The following is a 23438-nucleotide window of genomic DNA, read 5'->3' on the forward strand; positions in this document are numbered from 1 at the left end:
TGGGTCACTTACCTTAATTGCTGTGTTATCATTTATTGTAGGCATATATCACAGTTTGTTTATCCATGGACCTTTGGTTGTTTCCAGTTTTTCAATATTATATACAATGTTGCAGTCGATTCTTGTACCTTTCTCCTCCAGTGCATGGGAGACTTTCTCTAAAAGTAGATAAAACTGGGTTTTAGGTACAACTACATTCAGCTTCTTAGGAATTGCTCTAAATTCTCTAATTGCTCAAATTGCTCTCCAAAAGGGTCCATAGCAATTTATACTCTCAGCAGGAGTTATGAGAGTTCCCATTTTTCTACATCTTCTATATAACATGGCATTTATTGGACATTTTATATTTTGCCAATCTGAAGCAAGTAAAAAATCTCATTGTCATTTGATTTTGAATGGCCAGGGCGCCTGGGTGGCTTAGTCGATTGGGCGCTGCCTTTGGCTCGGGTCGTGGTCCCAGGGTCCTGGGATCGAGCCCCGCATCGGGCTCCCTGCTCGGCGGAGAGCCTGCTTCTCCCTCTCCCTCTGTCTGCTGCTCTGCCTACTTATGCTCTTTCTCTATCTCTGTTAAATAAATAAATAAAAATCTTTAAAAAAAAAAAAAAAAGAATGATTTTGAATGGCCCTACTGTTACGAAACGTTTTACTGAAGCCTTTTATTGCTGGCTACTTGGGCCTGGTTACTCCTGGTTACTCCCCATATTTGTTTTCTTCTCCTTTTTTCAGTAAAACCACCCCTACATTTCAACTGGCCTCTTGGCCATTCGAAATAAAGACTCTCTTTCGCACCATCACTTACAGCTGTATGTCGCTGCCTGATGAGGATTTTGCCCGTGGGACGGAGCAGAGATGGTGTACATACATTGAGGGAAGTGTCAAAGGGAGGAACAGGTTCTTTTCCTTTCCTGTTTTCATTCGTCCTGGCTGGGTTGCAGATATGATGGATGCAGCTGGAGCAGTCATCTCGGACATGAAGTGAACTTGAGAACAGAGACCGTGCATGGCAGAGGACGAGGTTAGAAGGAGCGTGGGTCCCCAGCCAGTGATGCAGCACACCAGCCTGGGACTGCCTATGCAGCTGTGTGCGTGATGGAGAGCCACACTTCTGCGTTTCTTCAGACACGATTATCCCGGATTCTCTACCCCCCGCCGGGGAATCTAACTCTGACAATACACTGGTCAATCCGTCCTTCTGCATGTGACCCAAGAGAGTGTGGGGAGCACAGCCATGTGTGGGGAGGTGGGAAAGGGACGGTTTGAAGGTGCTGCCAGTAAGTGCCCAGGGTGGCGGTGTGTGTGTGTGTGACCCCACTAGCTCCCCAGTCCTGGACTGTATTACATTCTGGATCTGACTCGTGTCACCTAACAACCTCTGTCCCCAAAAGAAGTCTTTTTTTTTTAAAGATTTTATTTATTTATTTATTTATTTGACAGAGCGAGACAGTGAGAGAGGGAACACAAGCAGGGGCAGTGGGAGAGGGAGAGGCAGGCTTCCCACGGAGCAGGGAGCCCGATGTGCTTAACCACTGAGCCACCCAGCCACCACCCCCCAAAAGAAGTCTTGATGAGAAGTTTTTGGAGTGATGGGATGTTTTCAGAGGCTGAAGCCCATGCGGTCCCTCCACTCTGCTCATGCAGCTGGGACCACTCTCACAGGGTGGCAGGCATGCTAAGGGGGCTCCACAGGAAGCCCTCACCCCAGTCTGCAGCGCTGCTCTGCTTGAGTCCATGGGGACCCTTGAAGAGTGAAAGGCCAGGGGAAGGTTTTGTTACTTCCAAGCAACTTGCATATTTGTTTTCATGGCTAGCGAGAACTCCGTAACTTACATGGGATCTGTTTGCACTTCTGTGCTCAGGAAGCGCTGAAGGAGGGGTTGCGGGGGAGTATTGTGAGTGTACTGAACTTCTCTGTGCTGCTTCTCTGTTGCCATCCCCAACCCCTGCCGCACCGACACCACCTGTCCATTTCTGATGTGTAGTTTTGCTGCGCATCTAAATTGCCTCTGATATTTGCTACAATGTTAGGAGAAAAAGAGCATAAATGCGCCCTTTATAAATATCATTGGCATTTACACATCCACATCAGAGTTACTTCCCTAAAGCCTTCCCCTTGGGGGATGATTGTGTTTATCACCTGATGCTGCCCATCCCACCACCCTAAGGAGACCTAAGGACTCTTTGTTTATGAGGGGTTTTTGTTTTTTTTTTTTTTTGGAGGAAGGTGGACTGTTGCTCCTTCATTTGATAAAGCGTGTCCGGAGCTGCCATGCTGCCCGGCCACCTCAGGAGCAGCCTTTGCTGGAGGTTCAGACAGGAAGCTCTCAGGCAGGTGAGCCAACGCCAGCCTCGCCCTCCCAGGTGCCGACAGACTGATTCACACGGAGCTACTTCCTGAGCTGGGGTTGCTTGTCTCTGGCCCACAGCTGCCCGTCCCTACTTCCCAGCGACTGGGCCTTTCCCTGACTCAGCCCACTGTTGGCAAGAGGCTCAGGTGCTGATGTTCCTAGAGCAGGGAAGCTGCACACCATGTCTGTCCCACCCACCCCCACCGTCTCAGCTAGCAACAAGACGCAATTTCCTCCGACACATTCTTAGCATTGCCTTAGCTGTGTGACCTCGAGCCAGTAAATTAGCCTCTCTGTGCTTTGATTTGCTCCCCTAATACTAGTACCTACTAGAGAGTTGCGGTGAGGATTAAGAGAGAAGCACCGTGAAGGGTTTAGCACAGTGCCTGGCACACGGGGCCTGCATGTGAGTGATGCTGAGGATGTGACAGTGGGCCTGGGAGAGCTAGGTAGAACCTCAGCTTCGTAGCCCTCTCCCCTGCGACCTGGGCCAAGGTGCTTAAGCCTCCTGAACTCAGATTGTAGTGAAGGTTACTGGAGAGAATGCACGCACAACATTTAGCACTTCACTTGGCCCCAGGCCTGGTAAACAGAGCTAGGAGAGAAGTGAGGCATTCTAAGGCCTCAGGGGAGACTGTGGGGTGGGCTCTGAAGAGGAAGGAGCTCACAGCAGCCCGGCTGTGAAAGGCACGTTGGGATGTGGATGCAGGTACACGTGTGGCGCACGTGCGCGTGGCAAATTCACCCCACAGATGTGGAGGCGCCTTTGCATTCCATTACGGGGACTGTATTCGGCAGAGATGGCAAACAGCTCCCAAGGAGAGATTTCCATAAGGAAATTGCATATGAGAATCCAGATTTCTGATTTTCTAGCAGAATCAGAAGAGCTAGTAACCCTGGACCCCCATCCCATTAGGGCTGCGACCAGCTAAAGCCACGACTCGTGAAGTGCATGCATTTCCAGCACATCTGCCACCTCATGGGCCCTGCAGGAGGCTGACGTCCAAGAGCCTCCGCACAACATCGAAGCGTGTTGGCTCTGGCCTGAGACTGCAGGTGCGCTCTGGCCCTGCCTCCCTGGACAAGTCACACAAGCCCTCTAAGCTTCAGCTTTGTCATCTGTAAATGGCATGTAAGACTAGTCCCTTCCTGGGGCGCCTGGGTGGCTCAGTCAGTTGAGCGTCTGCCTGCCTTCGGCTCAGGTCATGATCTCCAGGTCCTGGGATCAGGCTCCCTGCTCAGTGGGGAGTCTGGTTGTCCCTCTCCCTCTGCTCCTCTCCCCCCCCCCCCCCCCCCCCCCCGCCCCCCCCCCCGCCCCCCCCCCCCCCCCCCCCGCCCCGTGCACTCCCATGCCCTACCCACTCTTTCCTAGCTCTGCTCTCAAAATCTTTAAAAAAAAAAGCAGGGGGCACCTGGATGGCTCAGTGGGTTGTCTGCCTTCAGTTCATGTCATGATCCCAGGGAACCCGCTTCTCCCTCTGTCTCTCCCTCCCCTCCCAGCTTGTGCTTTCTCGTTCACTCTCTCTCAAATAAATAAATCAAATCTTTAAAAATATATATGTGTGTGTGTGTATATATATATATACACAGAGAGAGAGAGAGAGGGAGAGACTAGTCCCATCCTAATACAGTTGTTCTGGGGGCAATGGGATAATATATGCAAATCACTTAACACCTTGCTGTTACTGCTTCTGGTACCAGATCATGATTTCGGGATCAAAACTGACCTCGGTAGGGGCGTCTGCCTTCGGCTCAGGTCATGATCCCAGGGTCCTGGGATCGAGCCCCACGTCAGGCTCCCTGCTCGGCGGGAAGACTGCCTCTCCCTCTCCCACTCCCCCTGCTTGTGTTCCCTCTCTCGCTGTGTCTCTTTCTAATAAATAAATAAAATCTTAAAAAAAAAAAAACTGACCTCGGTAGAGACTGGAAAGGGCCTTCCTTGATTTGGACAGTTTTGTTTTCTCCCCAGGTCATAACCACACTGTGGGAAAATTTTTAAAAATCCCCTCTGCTCCAGGTACTGATCCCTTCTTACCACCCCCCAACTCTTGGCAAACCCTGATCTTTTTACTGTCCCCATAGTTTTGCCTTTTCCAGAATGTCATGTAGTTGGAATCATATGGTATGGAGACTTTTCAGATTGACTTCTTTCGCTGAGCAATATGCATTTAAACTTCTTCCATGTCTTCTCACGGTCTGATAGCTCATTTCTCTTTATCTCTGAATAATATTCCATTGTCTGGATGTATCCGTTTGCTTATCCACTCACCTGCTGAAGGACATCTTGTTTGCTTCGAAGTTTGGGCAATTATGATTAAAGCTGCTATAAACATAATCTGCGTGCAGTCTTTTGTGTGGACCTAAGTTTTCAACTCATTTGGGTAAATACATAGGAGCATGATGGTTGGGCAATATGTTAAGACTGCCTTTTAATCTCATAATACATGAATAAAATCACATTGGATTCAACTGATACACATATTAGTTAGGAGTCTTGCATTTATATGCATATATGAAAATAGCCCATGTTTATGGTTTGTGTGCACTACAGTTTGGATTTTTTCAAGGTCATTACAGTTTTGTAGAGTAACTTGGGAAATTTTCGTTTTCCATGCTCCGTAAAATTTATATAAGCTAGGCATTTATATATTCCTTAAAGATTTACAGAACTTGAGGTGCCTGCGTGGGCTCAGATGGTTAAGCATCTGACTTCAGCTCAGGTCATGGTCTCCAGGTCCTGGGACCGAGCCCCACGTTGGGTTCCCAGCTCAGCGGGGAGTCTGCTTCTCCCCTCCCTCTGCCCCTCCCCCATTCATGCTCTCTCTGTCTCAAATGAATACATAAAATCCTAAATAAAAAAGACTTACATAACTTGTCCCTTAAAAGAGTCTGGGCTCATGACCTTATATATCTTCGACTGTCTTTTTTCTTTTCTTTCTTTCCTTTTCTTTCTTTCCCTTCCTCCCTCCCTTCCTTCCTTTTCTTTTTTTTTTTTTTTTTTGCTATCTTAACCATTTTTAGGTGTACAGTTCAGTAGTAATTCACATTGTTACACAGCAGCTATCCAGAACTTTTTCATCTTGCAAAGTAAAACTCTATACCCATTAAACAGCAACTCTTCATTTACCCCTCCCCCAGTCCCTGGAAACCACTGTTCTGTTCCATAATTTTAACTACTTTAAATAACCTCATATAAGGGGAATCAGACAGTATGTCTTCTTGTGGTTTCACATATCATAATGTCAAGTTTATTCATGTTGCAGCATGTGTCAAAACTTCCTTTCTCTTTAAGGCTGAACAATATTCCATTATATGTATGGACAACGTTTTCTTTATTCATTCATCTATTGATGGACACTTGGATTGTTTCTACCTTTTAGCTATTGTGAACAAGGCTGCTATGAACATGGGTATGCAAATATCTCTTATTCTTTTGAATATATACACCTGGAATTGGGATTGTTGGATCATATGGTAATTCGATTTTTAATTTTTTTGAGTAACCCCCAAACGGTTTTCAATAACAGCTGCACCTTTGGGTAGATACGTGACATTTGATGTTCCCAGCCGTGCGCAAGGGTTCCAGTTTCTGTACATTCTAACCCTTGCTGTTTTCCGTTTCACCGAAGCCATGATGAGTGATATCCCACTGTGGTTTGATTTGCATTTACCTAAAGATTAGTGATATTAAGCATCTTTTCAAAAGCTTGTAGATCTTTGCATAGAACATCTTCAGAGAAATTCACTTTGCCCTTTTTAAAATCAGATTCTTTTTCTTCTTCTTGAATCATGGTTCTTTATACGTTCTGGATATTAACCCCTTATAAGATACATGATTTGCAAAGATTTCTTCTCATTCTGTGGGTTGCCTTTTCACTCTGATTATTCCCTTTGATGCACAGATTTTTTTTAAGTTAGATGTAGTCTCATTTTGCTTCGTTGCATGTGCTTTTGGTGTCATATGCAAAAAATCACTGCCAAATCCAAAGCCATGAAGTTTTCTCGTTTTCTTCTAGGCGTTTTATAGTTTTAGGTCTTTCATTTTAGGTCTTCAATCCATTTAGAGCTCTTTTTTGTATTTGGTGTAAGGTAAGGGTCCAATTTCATTCTTTTGCAAGAGGATATCCTATTTTCCTGACATCTACTTTCCCTATTGAATGGTCTAGGCACTCCTGTTGAGGATCATTTGACCCTATATGCAAGGATTTATTTCTGGGCTCTCTATTCTATCCTATCGGTCTATATGTCTGTCTTTATGCTAGTACCACATATTTTTTTTAATAAAAAATTGAGGTATAATTGAAACATAACATTATATATTAGTTTCAAGCATATAACATGCATGAATCAATATTTGTATATATTGCAAAATGATCACAATGTGTAGTTAACATCCAGTTTTGATTACTGTAGGTTTGTAAAAAGTTTTGACATCAGGCAATGTGAGACCTTCCTTCACCTTTATTGACTAGCTTCTTACTTTTATAGTTATTAGTCTATTTTTCTATTATTCCTTAATTCTGGAACTTTATATTTCCATAGAAAATTTGATTTTTAATTTATAGGTAGGCTTGTTTTTTTTTTTTTTGGTGGACTTGTTTTTAAAAAGATTTATTTATTTGAGAGAGCGAGCAGGGGGAGGGGCAGAGGGAGAGAGAATCTTAAGCGGACTCCCCACTGAGCGCAGAGCCCAACACAGGGCTCGATCTCCCCACCCTGAGATAATGACCTGAGCCAAAATCGAGTAGGACACCTGACTGAGCCACCCAGGTGCCCCTATAGGTAGACTTTTTACACAAGGTTCTATAATTTAAAAAAACCTTGCAGTTTCATAAATCCCCATTTGTGTTTTTCACCTATTTTTAAAATTCTGATTTGCCAAACGTATGTCTCATTTTTGTTGTGACGTTTATTATTAATCCTTCCTATATTTTTTGTAATTTTGTTATTTTACTAGCTTTTTTTTAAAAAGATTTATTTTAGGGAGGGGGGAGGGGCAGAGGAAAAGGGAGAAAATCTGAAGCACTCTGTGCTGAGCATGGGTCCGGGAGCCCGGAATGTGGCTTGTTCTTACAACCTTGAGATCATGACCCAAGCAGAAACCAAGAGTCAGACACTCAGCTGACTGTGCCATCCAGGCGCCCCTTACTAGCTTCTTAAATTATCTTCAGACTTTCTTGGCTAAATATTTTTCTCTGAATAGCCTTTGGCCCAAGCCCCCAAGTTTTGATATATAGCACTGTTACTCATTTTGAAGTTGCCCCAAATGGTTTATTCCAGATTATTCTCTAACCTAGGAGTTAAGAACTGTATTTTAAACATTTCTAAGATGTATTTCTAAGCTGTATTTTTGGCCTTCTTTTCTAATTCTCTTCAGTGAAAACTACTGCATTCTATTCAACTGAATTGTGTCCTGGACGATGTCAGAACTGACTTTCAAAGTGGGGGTGGGGGAGCCTCCCAAACATCCCTCCTCTCCGCTAGGGTGATCTCCAGGCTCCCCCCCACCCCCTGACCCCCGACCCCCGATGTAAGATGGGCCCACCAGGTGTTGAGACACAACTTTTCAGGGCTTCTTCCCATGAAAGTCCTGGGGTGAGACTGAGGTGAGATGGGCTTGGCCCTCGCGATGGAACTCCTCTGTAATCCGCAGTGCTGACTTCACCCTCCCTCCAGATTCCCGCTACTTCCACGCTTCGCCCATCAGGCAGACAGGTCACTCCACTGCTCCTGGATATAGGGCAACTCCCTATTGTTAACATCCTGGCAGTCATCAGGACTGTATTAGTACCAAGAAAAAAGAATAAATGTACTAACAACTAAAATGCTGTTAAGTTCCTTAATCCTTTCTTCAACAGTTTTCCTACTTAGTGATTTATTCTGCAACTTGAATCAAGAGCTCATATGCAGAAACATAAATGAGCTCCAATCCCAATGTTCTGAGGCTGCATGTAGGCAAATTAAAAACCCCTCCCCCCCAACCTTTCGTTAACTCACTGTAACAGGAGTCACTCACTGCCCCAGAAGGACACAGATCTCATTTAATTCTCACAATTTTAGGAGGTAGGTCTCATTTCCCTTATCTACACATGAAGAAACTAAGGCTTAAAAGATGAAAACCATTTGCCTAATGACGTAAAGCTAAAGGCTTGCAACCTGGGCTAATCCCAGAGTCCTGACTCTGAACCATTATACTCTGATGTCCAAGAAAACTTGAATTAAACTCAACCTAGCAAATTTCTTTCTTCAAACTACAGGGCTATTTCATTTGGTTTAAGTTCCTGGTGAATATTTAGAAAAATGTCCTGTGACTGAAACAGAGAGGAAATGAGAAATTGTCTACAGGATATGGAGGTAATGACGTTAAATAAAAATTCCAGTGAATTTTGAGCTTCCTGTAGGATCTGTCCTACAGTTCTTAGGTTCTTAGCATCAAGCACTCCTCAGATGCAAGGTTCTGGGTGCAGCCAAGATAGTATTCCCACTTTTTTTTTTTTTTTTAAGATTTTGAGAGACAGAAAGCACACGTGCCATCAGTGGGGTGAGGGGCAGAGGGAGAGGGAGCAGCAGACTCCCCGCTGAGCAGGGAGCCCGATTCGGGACTCAGTCCCAGGACCCTGAGATCATGACCCGAGCCAAAGGCAGACGCTTCATGTACTGAGCCACCCAGGTGCCCCGACAGTATGTGACTTGACAGATGGGAACACCGAGGCCTAGCGGGCCAGGATCACACAGCCTCCTAGAGGTGTGCACCGGTGCCACAGCGCTCCATGCTTCTCACCTGTGTTCGCAGATTTACTGTCTGGGAGCATCCAAATCCCGTCAGGTTAAATCGGTCCTTGAAAGCTAGCTAGGTAAAGTAGACAGTGAACACTGCTCCTCTGGGGTTCCTGTGCCCTTCCCCATGGTCCACCGCCAACCCCAGCCTTCCTGAGAATCAGTCGTGAGGGCCGAGAATGACTACTATCCAGGCCACCTAGGAAACTTGCTTTTCTTAGGTTCGTAAAAGCTAGGGTGGGAGGATGTAATTTCATCTCTATGATGTGGGATAGGTCAACAATTCCAGAGGGGTTGCTTTCAGCTCAGAACAGAACCAAAACAAGATAAAATTAAAACTGGCATAAAATTAAAAGTGTATGATGAACATGTCTTTTCCCACGTAGTTTTATGTAGATCTCTGCTTTGGAGTCTATCAAATTATCTGTATGGCTTAAACAAAATGAACAGCTATAGAAGGGAGAGGAAAATGGAAATGGTATTAGCATTAGCTGAGGACTGGGTTCTACGTACCTTTTTAAGATCCTCTCAATTCTTAAACTCAATGACCTAAATAGTACTCATCCATGGGACAGGTGGAGTTAACATACCCAAGTTCACAAGGTTGTGAATTGGGAGGTAAACTTCAAATCCATGCCTGAACCCAAACTGTATTCTCCTTCAGACAACACTGTCTCTGGAGGTTCATGTGGAAAGGAAACAAACACCTATAGGTAAAGGTAAGTGATTTAATTTAATCCTCAAAACAACCTTGAAGAAATATCAAGGAAACAGGCTGAAAGTTTAATCCTATGAAGTGTGTAATCACTCTATGTAATTAGACAGAGATCCTAAATACTAATCAAAAGATAGGAATACCATCAGAGTAATCAGTAGCCCCAGATTAGCATCCATGTGATAAAAATGTTTGCTTTTCCTTAAATCAGAGTAAACTTGAATGGGCAATCTGAATTGTAATTGAGGTACAGAAGGGTATTTTAGCTAGAGAAAAACACAAGACCAGGTTTATTTCATACAAGGTTATTCACACATTTTTCATTTTCTAATTTATACATAATATACAAAGTGAAGATAACATTATTTCATATGAACCAAGAAGAGCCAGGACTTAGACAAACTGGTCCAGAAACAATCCATATCAAAAGGAGACACTCAAGAGTAAAGTCTAAGTGGTTCTGCCCAATTAAAGTTTCTTTATTCTGAAATGTGATGTTCAGATTTTAGCAAAATTCCATGCCAACTTATTAAATGGTGGAATCAGAGAGGTGGACACCAAAATGGCAGACCATAAAATTTCTACAATAGATATTCTTCTAGAACAGGCCCCAAAGTATTGGGAAGATGGGGTTGTCAATACTGGGATACATGGGAACATCAAAACCCTAGAAAGGTTCTATTTCCCAGCCATCCCCTAGGGCTTTCTAAATTTGCAGAGATAACTGCCTGTGCCAACAGAGGGTAGGAAAAAGGAAAACCAGGAATTCAACTGTGCAAATCCAGGAAAGTCACTTATCAATCTCCAACAAGAACAACTTGGATCATGATCAGCTCACAACCATGAGCTGATACTGGAAACAAATTTCGACACGGGGCCAAGACACTCTGAGGCTGGCAAAACAAAGTAGGACGGGGTGAAAGAGCAGCGTTATATGTAAGGGGAAAAGCACTGCCTCTGTGACTGGGACATGCTGATGAACCAGTATGACTATGATGAGAGGGGACAGTGACAAGTGGTTGGATTTAGTGGACTCAACATGGAATGTTGGGTTAGAAAACTAGAGTAACTCAACATCAAACAAGAAAAAGTATGCCTGGCACCCCAAACTTTATGCCATTATTTTTAGGCCCATGATAGGAACAGCTAAGTGATAAAACCTTTATATTCAATATTGTGCTCAGAAGAATGATTTTCTTCTGCAGACTTCCAATAAAAAATCCCTTACATGTTCAATCGAAGGAGATAGCATGGTTCATTCGTTTTCAGCACTAAACAGAAGTGGGTCAACATAAATGGTTTTATACAAAATACTGACTTCAACAAAATACAAAGCACTTTCTTTATCTTTCAGAAACTGAATATACAAAGCAAGTTTTTTTTTCCAAAATATTTTCATAGGCAAAGGATTAAAAACGATTTTAATTATACACATATGGTCACAATTTTGCCTTAAAAAGATTGTTGGGAAATGTACATAAGGCCGCTTGTAAATGTACATCATGTTACTGTTATGTCTTTCAGAGAAAAAAATGTTATCATACAGATTTGCTCTTACTTGGGAATAGGCTATTCAAAAATACAGTATTCTTCTGTACAAAGAAAAAAGTCACATCACATTTAATAAGATGGAAAAAGCATTGGCCTCCATGGTAACCAAACATCTCAGTCCAACACTTTCTTATTATGCACAATACCCTGACTTCTTGAAAGTGATCCAAATCCTAGTATGTCCATATTAACAGAGTCAACAACTATGTTATAAAAGAAAATGTTTCCCACAATAATAAAAAGAAAGCTGGTTCATACTTGTGAAACCATATAAAGATAAAAAATTTTTAAAAAATCACTCTCGATTTGGAGAAATAAATTTACATTATACAACACTATATGCCAGGTCAAAGAGGGCAGGGACATAAATGTACACTAAAATGCAAATGTTTCCCAAAGAGATAAAACAAATTCCATTTACAGCATGAAGGTTTACAAATGTACACCTGTACAACCAAGGAAAGCATCACTACTAAATTAGCAAGGCTTTTATAATAAACATTGAAACAAGATTTGCTTTCAAAGTGTAAACTTACATCTATTACTACACACACAATGCATATATTTATAGGAAGCAAAAAAAGCTATCTGAATATGCAGTCATGCTTAAATGTTGAGCTATCAAATTCACTTTTCAGTGGCCCCTTTCACCTCTATCTGGTTCCTACTTTCTCAAAATCTACTATGAAAAAGCAAAATAAAGCTCAACACTTCCTCAACATGTCCTTGTAATTCTATAAGCAAAACAATATACAAATTTCCACTCTTTCTCAGATTGCAAACCAAACTGAAAAGTTAAAAAGGGACTTAACTTTTCAATTAGTGCATTTAACTGAATGGAAGTGTCACCATGATTTTGTTTTTTTTCTACCTCTTACAACAATTACATATGTAAGTATATACAATACTTCTATACATTGCCAGAGACGTTTTAGGGCAGTATTTGTATTAAAATCACATCCACTGTAAATAATATAAGTTCTTTTCATCTCAAATCATTTAATTCTTGTCTTACTTGCCGAGTTTTTACTTGCATGATAAGTTTGTGAATTACCAAAATACAACTTAACTTTCTTTTTAAAATATTAATATTTATGCAGTTGATTGTTAATTGGTTATAAAAGGCTTCACACAGAGGACAAAAAAAAAATAAGGACTATATTTCTATATACATCTCTATAAACCTGTTGTGCTATGGGGTCCATAGACCTACCAGACTGCAAGCCAGTTTATTAAAAGAATACTGTACTTTTTCCTTTAAAAACTATTTTTGTGACTTTACAAGGTAAAAATTTACAAAATATGTGACAGCTTTTTTTTTTTTTTGATAGTTACATCATATACAGGCATTCTGTGCTTTGCCAGCAATCCAATCTGATAGGTCTCCACTCAGGGCTGAATATAATTTATAATTCACCACCCCCACCCCCCAAATATACACAAGAACCTTAAAAAATTTACAAATGGATGAATAAAGTCAATAAATAGTTTTGCTTTAAAAAAAATTTTGAAGATTCATGGTTGAGTTGTGTTTTGATAATTCACAAAAGAAACGTTCTTTTCACATGGTTATATCATCTTCTTTCTCTTTTCCCTTTACAGCATTCCATTTGGTGGTCCTCCTATAGGCCCTAGATCTGGGCTATTTTTCAAATAATATTTTTCCAACTTGGCCAGTATATGCTTCCCATATGTGTATTTGCGCAAAGTAGTAATGTGAGGTCGAATCTGAAAAACAAATAATCTGCTTAGTAAACTTAATTATTTTAGTTTCTGGTTTCTTAAAAAAATCACTCCTCAATATCAGTGATTTAGAAGAATAACTGGATTTTAATATTCAAATTCTTTAAAGAAAGTGGATTTTAATATTCAAATTCTTTAAAGAAAGTTGTTTGCAAAAGCAGTTCATTCTACTGAATCTCTCCAAACTTCTACTCTCAAAATTGTTCAATGAATAAACAAACCGTTACTTCTAAACTATTACAAATGCAAATAGCAGAGGGGCTCCAAACATAGCAGGAAAGCATCACTAGTTAACTACTAAGTTCTTAAAAAGTTGATGAAGGCAGAATTTTCTACCTCAAGTCTGCTGGATAAAAATTCAATAAAAATGGAGCAAAAGACATGAATGAGCAAGCAGATATGTGATGCCTGATACATTTAAATTGTTCAGTATCTAATACTTTTTAAAATGCAAATAAAAAGAATCATATCATTATCTTTCCACCCAGACTGGCAAAAAAATTTTTTTTTAAGATTTTACTCATTTATGAGAGAGAGGGAGAGAGAGTGAGCACGTCAGGGGAGGGGAAGGGGGAGAGGGAGAAGCAGGCTCCCCCCCTCAGCAGGGAGCCCAAAGTGGGGCTCCATCCAAGGACCCTGGGATCATGACCTGAGCTGAAGACAGATGCTTAACCGACTGAGCCACCCAGGTGCCCCAGACTGGCAAAAAATTTTATAAGGAATAACAACTGGTACTGATGAGATGATGACAAAACAGGCATTCTTCTTATATCCTGGTAGATGTGCAAACGTGTACAGATTTTTTGAGAGCAACCTGGCAGTATCTACCAACACGTAAAATGTTTACATACTTTGAACCAGCAATTCCGGAAACACCTAAGAATTTATTTAGGTGTTTCCTTCTACAAAAACAGGTAATTATGCAAAGACATTCATATACAGCACTGCTTATGACAGTTAAAGAACTAGAAACAATCCGAATGTCATAAATGATATTGGTTAAATAATGTAGTTATTAAAAATAAGACTGACAATTTTTGAAGTCATATATTTTTTAAGCAGAAATATTATTTTTAAAAAGTAAAAAAATTTATATTTCTCTTTATATGACAAGAGGTCCAAAGAAGTTGTATGTCCAGTTCTTTTTTAAGATGTTATTTATTTGAGAGAGAGAGAGTGAGACAGAGAGAGCATGACAAGGGTGAGGTGCAGAGGGAGAAGCAGACTCCATGCCAAGCAGGGAGCCTGACATGGGACTCGATCCCAGGACCCCGGGATCATACCCTGAGTCGAAGGCAGACGTTTAGCCAACTGAGCCACCAAGGCACCCCTTGTCCTGTTTCTTAAATGAACTGATTTAGAGAAAGACTGGGTATTTAATATTTCTTCCAGTATTCTTTTTAACAGTTTTCCCATGGAAATTAATGTCGTTTAAAAGAATCATTAGATTCTAGGGAGCAAACAGCTTGTTTAAAAAAAAAAAACCCAATCAAACCAAAATAAATTCTCTCTTTAGGAAAATGTATTGGGTTAGCGAGAAAACCTAATTAGATTTTAAAATTAATGTTCAACCCATGTATTATGGCAAACCAAATATATTTAAATAAGATAGGGATGGGCAATGCTAAAGTAAAGATAGGTAAACAGATGAGAAATGAATGTGATTTTGAGACTTTAGGAATTTAATGAAACAGTACACCATACCTACATTTGTCTATCCACTGATTTTAGATTTTTTTCTCCAGTTACAACAAAAGAGGAAATTAAAACCTAGAAAGCTAAAATTGTAGCCTGAAAGTCACACATATTGAATCATTTATTTTAAGTGCTATAAACTATATTACCTTGTGCATGATTATCTTTCTCTGAGCAGGTTCAGCCATATCAATCATCTTCTGAACCACATAATTGGCATACTGGTCCTTCATCATGGTGTATAAGGCACTGTGAGGACCATCATTCTGGCAGCAAACTTCGTCAATCAGTAAAGCTCTCTCGGCACGGGAGGCATGAGTAACACACTTTTCTACTACGTTGCTAAAAATTAAGTATATACACAGAAAGTTATTTAAAAGATTTTTTTTTAAAGATTTTATTTATTTATTCATGAGAGACAGAAAGAGAGAGCGAGCGAGAGAGAGCGATGTGGGATTCGATCCCAGGACCGTGGGATCACGACCTGAGCCAAAGGCAGACGCTTAACCATCTGAGCCACCCAGGCACCCTAAAAGATTTATTTATTTATTTATTTATTTATTTGGGAGGGAGGGAGGGAGGAGGAGTGGGGTGGGGAGGCAGAGGGAGCGGGAGCAGCAGACTCCCCACTGAGCAGAGAGCCCAGGATCATGACCTGAGCCAAAGGCAGATGCCTAACCAACTGAGCCACCCAGGCACCCCCAAAAAGTTATTTTGTTACTTTTTTCTTTAAAGATTTATTTATTTGAGAGCAAGAGGGCCCACCCCCATGCAGGGGGAGGAGGGGTAGAAAGAGAGGGAGAGAGAAACCCAACTGGACTCCGGGCTGAACACAGAGACCAACTCGGGACTTGATCTTGACGCTGAGATCACAACCTCGGCCAAAACAGAGTCGGATACTTAACCAACTGTGCCACCTAGGCGCCTGTATTGTTACTTTTTTCTTTATAGCAAAATATCCTTGGTTTTGAAAGAATTTGCTAAACACATCCGAAGATATAAGAGTCAAGATGGTATTCTCTTTTAATTCTCTTACCTTTACCTTTAAAACAGAAATTAGTATCACAGAGGAACCCAGACTGGATACCCTCAGGTTTAATTATATGCCTCTTAAAATAATGATTGTAATTCAAAAAGGAGGAAATCAGGTCATTATTAAGTCTAAGATTTTCATTAACATGCACTAAGAGAATTTGCATTGATAGGTTTGGGGAGACAAATCACTTTCTGAATACAGACTTTAAAATGGAATATATGTGGGCAAACCAATTTGTCATGTAATAAAAGGAATGTTCAGAAAGATTATGGTTATTATTTTTTTAATTTTTATTTTCAAAATTTTATTTATTTAAAAATTTGTCAGAGAGAGAGAGAACAAGCACAAGCTGAGGGAGTGGCAGGCAGAGAGAGAAGCAGGCTCCTTGTTCAGCCACAACACGATGCAGGACTCAAATCCCACGACGCTGGGATCATGACCTGAGGCAAAGGCAGACACTTAACCCACTGAGCCACCCAGGTACCCCAAGAAAGATTATGTTCTAATGCTATAGTCTACATGCATTTCTTTGTTTACTGATAAAACCCAAAAAGTTAAAAGAACTGACCCTTGGAATTTGAAAGTACTGCAATACCTGGCAAATTTGTGTTGACTCAGGGCTAAGACTTTTCCTCTGATTTCAGAAACAATTTTGCTTTTGTCTTCAGGTCGACCATGTTCCAGTACATGCTGAATAACGTAATTGCCATACTGATCCTAAGCACAGATATTTAAAAATTACTTTCCTTAAGTCATTTGTTAAGAATTATTCTTTAAAAAGATGTTAATTATTTTTTCTAAAAATTCAGCAGTATATAGTCAGGAGAACATACCAAGCTTTTTGTCTATGTGTTTCTATAGTGTGTTAATTTAGGAATAAGTTATATTTCCCTAAACTTAACAATAAATAATATTTGCCTATGTTTTGAAGCATTTTCAAAAATACATAAACATTTAAAACTATTAGGGAATTTATACCTGTACCAACTGCTCTGTATGTTGGTGGAGTTCTTCTAAGATAGGTAAAGTCTGCTCTGCAGTACAATGCTCTAGGATGCGCTGGATCACTCTGCAGCCATAAGGATGAGTTGAAAGTACAAACACCTTAAAACAATTGGAAGAAATACATTTCCATTATCTGACATTTTTGGAAAGCTCTATGAGGCAGACAGGTTCCTGATGACATGCTGAATTTCTTTAAAATAGAAGGGTGGGGAGTCACCTTCAGTAAGACCACCACCCTGTTAGTAAAGACTGGAAAGCAGGGTGCTCAATTTAGGAGTTAACAGATATTTTCTTTTCTCGCTCTTTTTAAAAAAAAAGATTTATTTGACAGAGAGAGAGAAAGGGAGAGAGATCGAACACACAAGCAGTGGAAGCGAGAGAAGCAGGCTCTCCGCTGAGCACGGAGCCCAATCAATGCAGGTCTTGATCCCAGGACCCCAGGATCACGACCCAAGCTGAAGACAGACGCCTGACTGAGCCACCCAGGCACCCCTCTTTTTTTTTTTTAAGATTTTATTTATTTGAGAGAGAGAATGAGAGGGATAGGGAGAGAGAATCTGAAGTAGACTCCACACTGAGCACTGCCCAACGGGGGGCTCGATCCCATAACCTCAAGATCATGACCTGAGCTGAAACCAAGAGTAGGATGTTAACTGACAGCCACCCAGGCGCCCCAGGAGCTAACAGACATTTTGATCAAAAGATACCAAACCAGAAGATGGAGGGCATGTAATAATGAAAACAAACAGACTGCAAGGTGAGAGTAGTGCACAATATAATTAGCAGGTATTTATTACTATGTATTAGTTACAAATTGATACTTATTTTCTGTGTTTTATACTAAAGGATCTGAAGTCTTCGTTCCTTTCCTTCTCAAAACTTTGGAAAACACTGCTGGGTTCATTATTCTAAGAGCTGTGATCCTAAAGTAGTATTAAACTATTTCTACAGTTTTCAGCTTCAAAAAAATTGAAGCTATCTATTGATGTACTCTATGAAAGAGGCAGAAATCATTGTATATTTACTGTTTTGTCTCCTATGTTTGTATGACAGTACTGGGTATTATATATCTTGTGACTTATGAAAAACGTGTTAATGCTCAAATTCTAAAAGAATGCCCTGCTAACTAATTAGAAGCCAAAAATCAATCTTACTTGTCCTTTGAAAGCATCAATGATGAACTGTAGTGACTGTGGCTGAACACATTCAATACATTTTTGCACAACATGGTTTCCATTCTGATCTTTCACACATTTGAGTACATGACCATCTAGCTCCTTTACCATTTCACTCTGCAAAAAGATGACATTTAAAAAATTACCTCATCAACAAGCTATCAGGATTAAAAATAGAGTACAAAAGTACACTAAAAGTTTCTTTGCAATTTTTTAGATATCAGAGTTTAAAATCTGCCACCCCCAGAAGCCAACGATGGTATTAGCAAAACATTTTTGCAGGATTGTAATATAAATGACACTTGCTGAAAAGTAACCTAGTGATGCTAAATTTGCCGTATTTAAACAACTCTCTTCACTGTATACACCTTCTACTCCTTTCTCAGCTGACAATATATATAATTCAGAATTCTCCACTTTTTCTCTACTTAGCAACCCCCCTTACCTCAAAAAAATAAATTTTTAATTTTTAAAAGTTACTTATTTAGAGTGCATGCAAGTGGGGGGGGAGGGGCAGGCAGAGAGGGAGCCACGTGGAGCTTGATCTCACAACCATCAGACCATGACCTGAGTGAAATCAAAAGTGGGACACTTAACTGACCTAGCCATCTAGGCGCCTCTTTGGAAATGAATTCTAGGGAAATTTTAGATTTTTGCTGGTTTAACTGGCAAAAATGACCCCTTTTCTTTGTTTCTTTGCTCACTAATAAGGTTAAGCTTATTTACAGTAAGGTTTATTTACTAACTGCGTTTTCTTCTAGCTAGTGATCATCATTTTTTAAAATAAATTTGTTAAGCCTTTACTAAACAAACACCTTAATCCTTAGAGAAAAATATAGGTAGGCACAAGATAATCTGTGTGCCTTATTAGTACAACAGGAAATAGTATTGTGAAGAAATGGAGTACACACATTTAAAGTCTCTCTCACCCAAAGAACTCTCAACTACATACTGATATAATTCTAGAGGAATTGTTAAGCCAAGATATAACACAGATGTTTAGCTATAAACTAAACAAAAAAATAAAATATTCTAAAGAATCCAAAAAATACCATTATTCAGTAACAGGTTCACGTAAGGCTTATTCCCAGTGATTTATATTTTCAAATATTAAAGACATTTAAGATATCTTTATTATTTATTACTGAAGTATAACTGACAGTTTCAGGTGTACAACATAGTGATTCAACAATTATACACACTACACGTTGCTCACCACGAAAAGTATAGTCACCATAAAACGTTATTACATTACTGACTATATTCCCTATGCCGTATTTTTCATTTCCATGACTTTTTATTTTATAATTAAAGTTTATACCTCTTAATTCCCTTCACCTGTTGCCTCCCCCACCTGCCACCCACCACCCCCTCTGGCAACCAAGAGCTTATTCCCTGTATTTAAGAGTTTGTTTCTTCTGTTTATCAGATTCCACATGTAAGTGAAATCAAAGGTATCTGTCCTTCCTTTGACTTATTTCACTTAGTATAATGCCTTCTAGGTCCACCCATGTTATTGCAAATGGCAAAATCTCATTGTTTTTAAAGATTTTATTTATTCATTTGAGAGAGAGAAAGACAGAGAGAGATATCATGAGCAAGGCGGAGGGGTAGAGGGAGACGCAGACTCCCTGCTGAGTAGGGAGCCCCACACAAGACTCGATCCCAGGACTCCGATCCGAAGACAGGTGCTTAACCAACTGAGCCACCCAGGCACCCAAGATCACATTCTTTAAAATATCTTTAAGGTATCTAAACCAGCTTGAGGCTTATGGTAGAGGAGATATGTAACATCGACAATAATCAAAATTTGTTGATCTTTCCATTGTAACATATCTCCAATTATTCTACTCAGTATTTCCTCCAAAGAAGTAATACTGTTTCTTCTCACAAATTTTTACACATAAACACACACATAACCATATAAATGTTATTACTGTTTTTCATTCTGCAATTTATTATACAATAATGTATGTGGGTAGAGAATCAAATGTGATCTCTTTCCAATTTTACTAATTACCAATGCCTTTTAAGAAATAATTATTTCCTTTAAGTTTCATTTAATACATAAACTAGTTATATATATATGAAATAGTATCTATTTGGGTTACAAATTTCATTTCTAAAGTCTGCTTAATCTGCTACAAGAGCCACACTAGTGATGCTTCACATTTTAAAAAACTAGCAGATCAGCATTTATCCTCATCCTCTTAATATTCTTGTCTAATTCAAGTAATTTTAAAAATTATTCTGATCAGTTTTAATTCCCAATTTTAATAGACTTTTTCATACAAGAATACGGTATATTCCCATTTATATGTGTTCTCTTTCCTCTTAAAAACTGTGAATTTTGTTAATAGAATTCTTAGGTTACTTTTCCTACTCAGTGAAATTTTTAAGAACTTTATATAATTTTTAACTGGCATATAGGAATGCAACTGGTTTTAAAATTTTTATTCTTATGCTCGCTTTGGAAGCATATATACCAAAATGGGAATGGTACAAAGATTAGCATGGTGTCTGCACAGAGATGACACACAAATCCATGAAGCGTTCCACATTTGTGTTAACTGGAATTAAAATAAAACTTAAAAATAAAGAGCACTCTACTCAATGAAAAATTTTTTTATTCTTATGATAGAAATATAAGTACAATCCAAATACACTTTGGAAATAGTAAAAGGTATTCCTGATACTACAGAAAATCAAATAAGCAAGTGTAGCAAAAATACCCATCATTTAGCATTCCGCTTACCACACAGGAGGCACTCAAATATCTTCATTTAAAGATGAAAAGATGCTGAAGAAAATGAAGAGGACAGAACAAAGATCCACTGTATAACAATTAATAATGTACTGTTTGAGACACATTTTTTAAAGTATTTTATTCTAATTGTGGAAATATTTAATGTTTCACTCTACATTCTAACATAATAAAGTAGTAATTTAAAAACCGAATAAAATACAAAAATTTTGTCTTAACTTACAATTACCTGCTGGTCAGATGAAATAGACTCCAATGCTTTCTGAATAACACGGCAGCCATACATCTGCAAGGCTAAAGGCAGAACATGACCACGAATACGAGTAGCGAGGGCTAATTTTTGATCCAAACTCCCAAACTGATGGAAAAAAATTAATATTAATAAAAATAACCATATTATTTTGTTAAACCTGAATAACCCGCTTTTTGCAGCCTCTTCACTGTATTTTAAAAACATCACATTTGGTAATCATGTAGGAAGGAGGATTTAGGTAAAAGCTAATAAAGATAGATCCAAAGCAGCCTGAAATAACTGTCCTGCTTGTTTGTGGGGTTAAGTCTCACTATCTAAAACTTCCTTGTTACTAATACATTAACCATCTGTTATTCTTTTTAAAATAAACATCTTTACTCTTCATTTTAAACAATCTCTTCATCTTTAACTTCTGAGCCATACATTCAGACCAGATAATTCTCAACTATATTCTGATGTTAACTGTGCAGGAAACTTAAGCCAGGCTACAATACAGAAACTCAGTTATAAACTGAAAATTAGCTAAATCACAAAATACACGACATCTAACAAAATCAAAAGGACTATATTATTATTAATTTCTTCACCTACGACTTACTCCCAATGCTTTATATTTTCAAATGTTAATCAGGTTAGTATTAAACTTCTCATTTAAAGTAGGCCCATGTGTTTTAAAACTATTTTTGTGATAAAATATATAGTATAAAATGCCATTTTCACTATTTTTAAGTGCATAATTCACTGGCATTAATTATATTCACAATGTTGTGCTATCATCATCACAGAGTGTTTCCAAATCTTCCCTGTTGTCTCAAACAAAAATACCATATGCATTAAGCAGTAACTTTCCACTTCCCCCAATACCTGGCAAGCCCCAATCTACTTTATGTCCCTATTAATTTGCCTATTCTAGGTTATTTCATATAAGTGAAACTCTATGGTGTTTGTCCTTTTACATTTGGCTTATTTTACTTAGCTTCATCCATGTTGTAGCATGTTAACAGAAATTCATTCCTTGTGGTTGAATAATATTCTATTGTATGCATATATCACATTTTGTTTATCCATTCATCTGCTGGACCTTTGGGTTGTTTCTATCTTTTGGCTATTGTGAATAATGCTGAAACAGACACTAGTGTTTGGAGTCCCTGTTTTCAATTCTTTTGGGTGTATATATAGAAGTGGAATTGCTGGGTTGTATGATAATTTTATGTTTATTTTTTAAGGAACTGCCAAATTGTTTTTCACAACAGCTACACCATTTTACATTCCTACGAACAATGTATGCTTATCAGTTTAATGTATGAGGCTTCCAATTTCTCCACATTCCCACCAACATTGGTTATTTTCCTTTATTTTTTCATTACAGCCATGCTAGTAGATGTAAAGTAGAATCTCACTGTGGTTTTGATCTGCATTTCCCTAATGACTAAGGTTGTTGAGGATGTGCAAATATTTTCTCCCAAGCTCGTTCATATACATATATATATACGTGTGTGTGTATATATATATATATATATATATATTAAATTTTATCTATTTCAGAGAGGGAGCACAAGCAGGGGGAGGGGCAGAGGGAGAAGCAGACTCCCCACTGAGCAGGGAGTCCAAGGCGGGGCTCAATCCCAGGACCCTGAGACCATGACCCGAGCCTAAGGTAGACGGATGCTCAATGGATTGAGCCATCCAGGCACCTCCCAAGTTCATATATTTTTATATGAAAATGACTCTTACCAACTTTCTGGATTTTTCTAAGCATTAAAAACATATAGTTGGATAGACATACAAACATGTATGTGTGCTTACCTCAAAAAATTTCTGTATAACATAGTTTCCAAAAACATCTGTCATTAATTGATAGGCTGCTTGTAGAATTTCATTAAATACCATCTGTCGCTCAGCTGGAGTAGCTCTCTCTAGTTTTTGTTGAATGAATCTATGTAGAAAAATTTTACATGCCATGACAGCACACTGGAAACACGCTTCTGTAAAAATCTGACTTGAGATTTACATGCCCCCACATATATACACATAAAATTATTTCCAGAAATAGTACTAACGCATTTAGTACTGTGAACAGCCAATTTAAAGCAAAGAAGACAAAAGTTATGAAGCATTTCTTTATAACACCTTAATTATTTTTTCCCTGTAGAACACCTTAATTTGAAATAACTACTAGTTAGGCAAAAAGTCTGGACATAAAGAGGTTTAACACTTAAGTTAGTTCTGGTTGCATTATAATCAATGAAGAAAAATTAGATTTTATTGGTTATTCACATATTTTTTCATAGTATTACTAAATAATATCTAAGTTTAGAGCATAATAAAAGAAGCTCTTACAAATAAATTCTTAGCCACTGTGAGTGATACAAGGTTGAT

The 23438-nt window shown here is 39.1% G+C and overlaps 1 protein-coding gene and 1 non-coding gene across 8 annotated transcripts in view; one reads left to right on the top strand and one right to left on the bottom strand.

Annotated features, from left to right (window-relative positions):
* Nucleotides 1-10097: 10097 nt before the first annotated feature.
* Nucleotides 10098-23438, bottom strand: part of PUM2 (pumilio RNA binding family member 2) — a 103234-nt gene continuing 89893 nt past the window's right edge. For 5 of the 7 annotated variants that reach the window (XM_073897033.1, XM_073897034.1, XM_025867795.2 and 2 more), the window contains 7 exons: nucleotides 22866-22995; nucleotides 21030-21164; nucleotides 18022-18159; nucleotides 16841-16966; nucleotides 16458-16579; nucleotides 14976-15168; nucleotides 10098-13116 (listed from right to left, as the gene is read on the bottom strand). In XM_073897033.1, the coding sequence (XP_073753134.1) occupies nucleotides 12985-13116; nucleotides 14976-15168; nucleotides 16458-16579; nucleotides 16841-16966; nucleotides 18022-18159; nucleotides 21030-21164; nucleotides 22866-22995 (976 nt within the window). In that variant the 3' untranslated portion in view covers nucleotides 10098-12984. The remainder of the gene's footprint in view (nucleotides 13117-14975; nucleotides 15169-16457; nucleotides 16580-16840; nucleotides 16967-18021; nucleotides 18160-21029; nucleotides 21165-22865; nucleotides 22996-23438) is intronic. The other 2 variants (XM_025867796.2, XM_025867794.2) reach the window with 1 other exon arrangement.
* Nucleotides 20504-20607, top strand: LOC112821380 (U6 spliceosomal RNA). Its single transcript, XR_003207432.1, has one exon. It is a non-coding gene; the product is annotated as a U6 spliceosomal RNA (small nuclear RNA).

Source organism: Callorhinus ursinus, unplaced genomic scaffold (genome assembly GCF_003265705.2).
Source record: "Callorhinus ursinus isolate GAN/ISIS: 27379988/994484 unplaced genomic scaffold, GSC_fseal_2.0 scaffold10, whole genome shotgun sequence".
Taxonomy (NCBI): domain Eukaryota; kingdom Metazoa; phylum Chordata; class Mammalia; order Carnivora; family Otariidae; genus Callorhinus; species Callorhinus ursinus.